Raw genomic sequence first — 4,665 nt, forward strand, 5'->3', positions numbered from 1 at the left:
CGGATCCGCCTGCATCGTCGCATCCAAGAACTATTCAATTGACACCAAGAAATTATCATCTTTTGGCTTCAGCGAAAGATTTTTGTTGTTGTTGTTGTTGTTGTTGTTGTTGTTGTTGTTGAGAAACTTAAGAAAGCTCCAGCAGAAGAATGCTGGGTAGCGTGACATGCACCTCTCTCTGCCCAGGCTACATATATACAAGCGGCAGAGAGAGGTGTATGTGTAGGGGTACGTCAAGAGGGAAAGGAGACAGAAAAGCGAGCAAAAGATGAGGAGCAGCCATGCTGCAGCGGCTGCCGCTAGAGACCGGCCTGTGTGCGCACTGCGCAGGGAATGAGCTTGTTTGGATACAAGCGGCAGCAGCCACAGGAGCAAGGAAGGGCAAGCAAACAAAGACCCAACACGCAAGCCCGTGCCTACCTGCCTGGCCTCCCTTTACTCGACACGGCTAGATCCACCACTGCGCAGCATACTAGCTAGTACTACGTGCAGAACAATTAAGATAAGAGGTTAAGTGGAAACCATGCATGAGGAGAGTGATTAACTAGAACTAGTTGACAAGATATATAGATAATACATCGAGCAAAATAACAGGCAGGAAGAGTGTGCTACTAGATCGATATTGATCACTTAATTATAGCTAATAGGTCATACGAACTGAGGTAATTATATTGTTTACCATGGCAGAAAGCCCTAGCTAATTAAAGATAGCCTGATAGTAGTCGATAGGAGCTAGTCAAGGAGGCGATGGCAATAGCATGGATATGCTAGCTTGATATCAGTACGGAGCAATCCCCATGTTGGCCGCGTAAAGCCCCTCCTTTAGAAGCCCATGGCCATCCTTTCTCTGATGATCCTGATAGTTAAGCCACAAAGGGTTGACATTTGGTTAGCCGAAAATGGATAAGAAAATGGAAATATACATGCTGAATAACGTATACTATGTTCACACGGGAAATTTGTATGTAACGTTGTACTCTATTTAAAAATCGACCAGGTCTTGTCCTGAGAATTTGGACACAAGCACACAATCTCCAACAAAATTAAGACTAAACATATAGCATGAAAAAACATTTCCCCATGACCTTGGACAATTTTATCTACGTCTAACTAGTTTAAAGTACATAATTTTTGTTGCATGCTTTCGGGCTTGAATCTATACGCTTTGTTAGTAACCATTTCAAATTAACAAAGTTCTACCCGCTATTTTTTTAACAAAGTTCTAAGTTCATCGTGAGCTAAATTTGTTTGTTTGACCAAGTCTAAATAAAAGTGGGTCAATATTAAACATCAAATTTGTTTCATCGGATTCTTTATAAAATATGAAGTTGGACTTAGTACAAAGCTGGCACTTCAATTAATTTGAAACTGAGGGAATATGTGGTACTGTGGGCATCAATCATCTTAAAAATAGGAGTAACTTTTACAAAAAAAAGTATTGACATGTGCTTGAAGTTAAGCTAGTCCCAAAACAACATAGTAGTAAACTAATTAAGTTTATAGTCCTGCGTTGCTTTTGAAATTTACTTTAGGCACTTAAAATAACAAAAACTAATTAAGTGTACAGTCCCAAAAAGCTGACGTATGTACTATGTGGCCGAAGTTTGGTTGATTAGTCACCTGAGGTAGGAGGCTGGTCTTCCTGAGCCCCTGGTGATCCGGCATGAGGCCAAAGTGGATATGCGGAAAGTGAGCCCACTGCAGCACAGCAGCAACAACAAGAACATAATCACCACATCAAACAATTAAAGGTATATGCATGAATGGACCGTTCATGGGATTCCGAGAGATTGGGAAACCCTAGAAACAGTAAAGGCACATGCATGATCGGGCGAAACCCTAGCTGGAGTTTCAGAGCAGAGATCGATATATAGCATGTGTAGTGCAGGTGAGATTAAGGAAGAAGGGCACTGACGTTCTTGGCAGCCGCGCTGAAGGCCTCCCTGTGCGAGATGTCGGGATTGCCAGCCTTGATGCGTTGGATTTCGTCCCTGCGCGCGTTTCCGTCCCCCCAAAAACACCAGAGCAAAGAAAAGAGCAAAAGGAAAGGGATACGTCAGATCAGCGGCAGCGGCAGCGGCAGGTCTAAACGGCGACGACCACGACGACGACACCCTCATTATTTGCGCCATCACCAATGCATCATTTGCTACAACCATGTCTCATTAACTTCTCTCTCTCTCTTCCTCGAACAGTGAGAGAGAGAGAGAGGAAAGCCAAAAGAAAACAAGGTCTCTTTGCGTCTGCAAAGGCCTCACTTGTGCAGCTCTGCCGCCCCGGTCCCGACCCCCGGCCCCGGCCGGCTGCCTGCCTGCCACCGAAGTGGCAATGGCCTTGCCGTGAGAGTGAGACCACGTACTTGCACACCCCGTGCCCAGCTTCATTATTAATTAGGAAATGTACTGGTAGCTACTCCTACTTACTTGATGAAGCGGTTGTACGCCGACGGCACGCGCTGTCTCTTCTCCGGAGCTGCAGGGAGAATCAAAGCCAAGATAGATGTTAGTGCCATACGTTCATGACAAATTAATCGATCTAGCTAGCTTCTTTCAAACGGGCGCACTAGTCCAGGCGCCGGCCGGCCATGGTTGCAGGTTCCAAGTGGAGACATGCGAGAATGGAGGAGAGCTAGGAAGAAGCTGTCTGTACTATTATTCCCCACAGTGAAAAGGGCTGGAGAGAACGACGGTCGCTGTGTCCATCTCTCTTGGGTGCACAGTTTAGACTTTAGAGCGTGCAATGGTGCCAATGGTGGGCATTGTACCTTGTTGCATCTCTCTCAGCACCTATACAGTATATACACTAGACCACACACGTAGAGCATATAGGTTCCATGTACACCGGCGAGCCATGTGTTCTTCCCTGACGAGAGAGAGAGAGAGAGAGAGAGAGAGAGGAGAGAGATAGAGCATGGGCAAGCTCTAGAGAGATGACCAGATTAGTAGTACTACTAGCAAAGATGGATCTCAAGAAACCGGACGAAACTTGGCATCCACAGGAGAAGAATAGGTAGTGGAGATTTGAGAAAGTGCATGCGGAAGCTAGGCTAGCTATACTCACGTCTGTTGACGACGGGATTGGTCCGTGGTGATGGCTCCTTCCCACCTTTCCCCCCGGCGACTGGGGGTGGCGGCAGCGGCGCAGGTGCCGCGGCGTTCCTGCCACCCGCAGCCGCGATCAGGCCGCCGAGGCCGTGCTGCTCCAGTAGCTGCAGGCTCGGGTTAGCGCTGGATATCTCATCCTACATGAAGTAGTACAATATTAGAGCGCAACAAGTCATCAAGAACCAAGTATATCCACATGTACGTACAATCAGAAGCTCGCCACCCAGGATCACAGGTCATGGTGATGCATGCAAGAAAGTACCAGGAGGGAGTGGCGGGGAGGGTTGCCGGGCGCGAGGTTGAGCGAGCTGGGGTAGTGGAACTGGCCGTGGTGAGCAGCGGCGGCCGGCGGCGGGGACGTCGTGGTGGTGACAGCAGAAGCGGCTGACTCGGCGGCGACAGTGGTGGTCGTGGTCGGGAAGAGGAGGCCCCTCATGTCGACGGTGAGCAGGCTGCTGCAGTGGCCGCACCGCACTGTCACCGTCTTGAAGAGGCTGCTGCTCGGCACGCTCACCTGCACACCAGTACCTCCCGTTAAATGGACTTGAACGGAGGCGCCGCCGCTGCTGAGCTACATACGCTTAGATGCTTAGAGGCTCAAGAGAGGGAGAGAGAGAGGCGGGGGAGGGGGTTGATCACGGACGACGAGGACGGTGTCGCAGAAGTGGCAGTGCACGTAGCAGAGCTGCTCGGAAGGCGCCTCCGGCTGCATCGGCGCCGGGGGCTGAAGCTCCGAGCTGAGGCTCTCCGACGCCATCTGCTGCTGCTGCTGCGATACTGGCGTGAAGGCGGCGGAGGCCCCGGAGGAGGAGGAGGACGACATGCCCGGTTGATCGATCACGCTAGTGGTAGCTGTTCTAGCAGGCGGTGCAAGTGCAAATCAACTGCCCGGAGCGGCTAGAGCTGGGGCTTCTTGGGACCAGTGGATTTGACGCGGCAGCGAATGGGATAGGATGGATGGACGCGAGTGGCAAAGGCGGCAAGCGATTGCTGGCGGTACCTAGCTGCTAGCTGATTGCCCTCTCTCGCTTGCTTTTTCCCCCTCCTCCGCCGTTTGGGCGTGATTTGACGGGTGGTGGGCGTGTGCGTGTATATGATCTGGTGATTTGATGGTTTGGGGGTGACTGATGTGTGATGCAACGGAACCTAGTATGTATCGGATCTGTTGTTGCTGCTGCGATTTGGGAGCTAGAGGGAGAGAAAGGGGTTTGGTTGGTTGGTGCCTGTGCTGGTGTGATGGGAGAGGAGATATAGGGTGCAGGGGTGTTTCGGGAGTTCGGGTCAACAATGAGGACAGCCGCAGCTGTGTCTACCTAGGGTACACAGGCGACGGGTTAGGGCCGGCGTCCCCTCTCGTCCATTTAAAAAATTTATTATTTCAACAAAGCAGGACGTATTTGTTATGTTAAAATGTAGCATCAAGCGGATACAAAAGATGATGAGTAACGCCCGATTTCTTAATAACTTGGATGCATACAACCAAACATCAAGAAGTTTGAAAAAAGGAAAAATAATCTGACATATTGGTGACAGTAGAGCCCTATAAGACCCCCCAAAAAAG

The 4,665-nt window shown here is 49.8% G+C and overlaps 1 protein-coding gene across 1 annotated transcript; it reads right to left on the reverse strand.

Annotated features, from left to right (window-relative positions):
- Positions 1-510: 510 nt before the first annotated feature.
- On the reverse strand, positions 511-4,376 carry LOC125532875 (protein YABBY 3-like). Its single transcript, XM_048696754.1, has 7 exons — positions 3,748-4,376; positions 3,367-3,618; positions 3,061-3,241; positions 2,424-2,472; positions 1,916-1,991; positions 1,621-1,698; positions 511-856 (listed from the first exon to the last, which is right to left on the reverse strand). Exons 1-7 carry the CDS (start codon positions 3,925-3,927, stop codon positions 779-781), a joined length of 894 nt encoding a protein of 297 aa, XP_048552711.1. The 5' UTR covers positions 3,928-4,376; the 3' UTR covers positions 511-778.
- Between the last annotated feature and the right edge of the window lie 289 nt (positions 4,377-4,665).

Source organism: Triticum urartu, chromosome 1 (assembly GCF_003073215.2).
Source record: "Triticum urartu cultivar G1812 chromosome 1, Tu2.1, whole genome shotgun sequence".
Classification (NCBI taxonomy): Eukaryota; Viridiplantae; Streptophyta; class Magnoliopsida; order Poales; family Poaceae; genus Triticum; species Triticum urartu.

What these genes read in the sequence shown, in the direction of transcription:
- LOC125532875 (XM_048696754.1), bottom strand. Translation starts at nt 3,927, where the DNA reads ATGTCGTCCTCCTCCTCCTCCGGGGCCTCCGCCGCCTTCACGCCAGTA. An exon ending in CTCCCCGCCACTCCCTCCTG is followed by an intron (nt 3,242 to 3,366) that starts GTACTTTCTTGC and finishes TACTTCATGTAG; the next exon opens with GATGAGATATCCAGCGCTAA. An exon ending in AGACCAGCCTCCTACCTCAG is followed by an intron (nt 857 to 1,620) that starts GTGACTAATCAA and finishes CTTAACTATCAG; the next exon opens with GATCATCAGAGAAAGGATGG.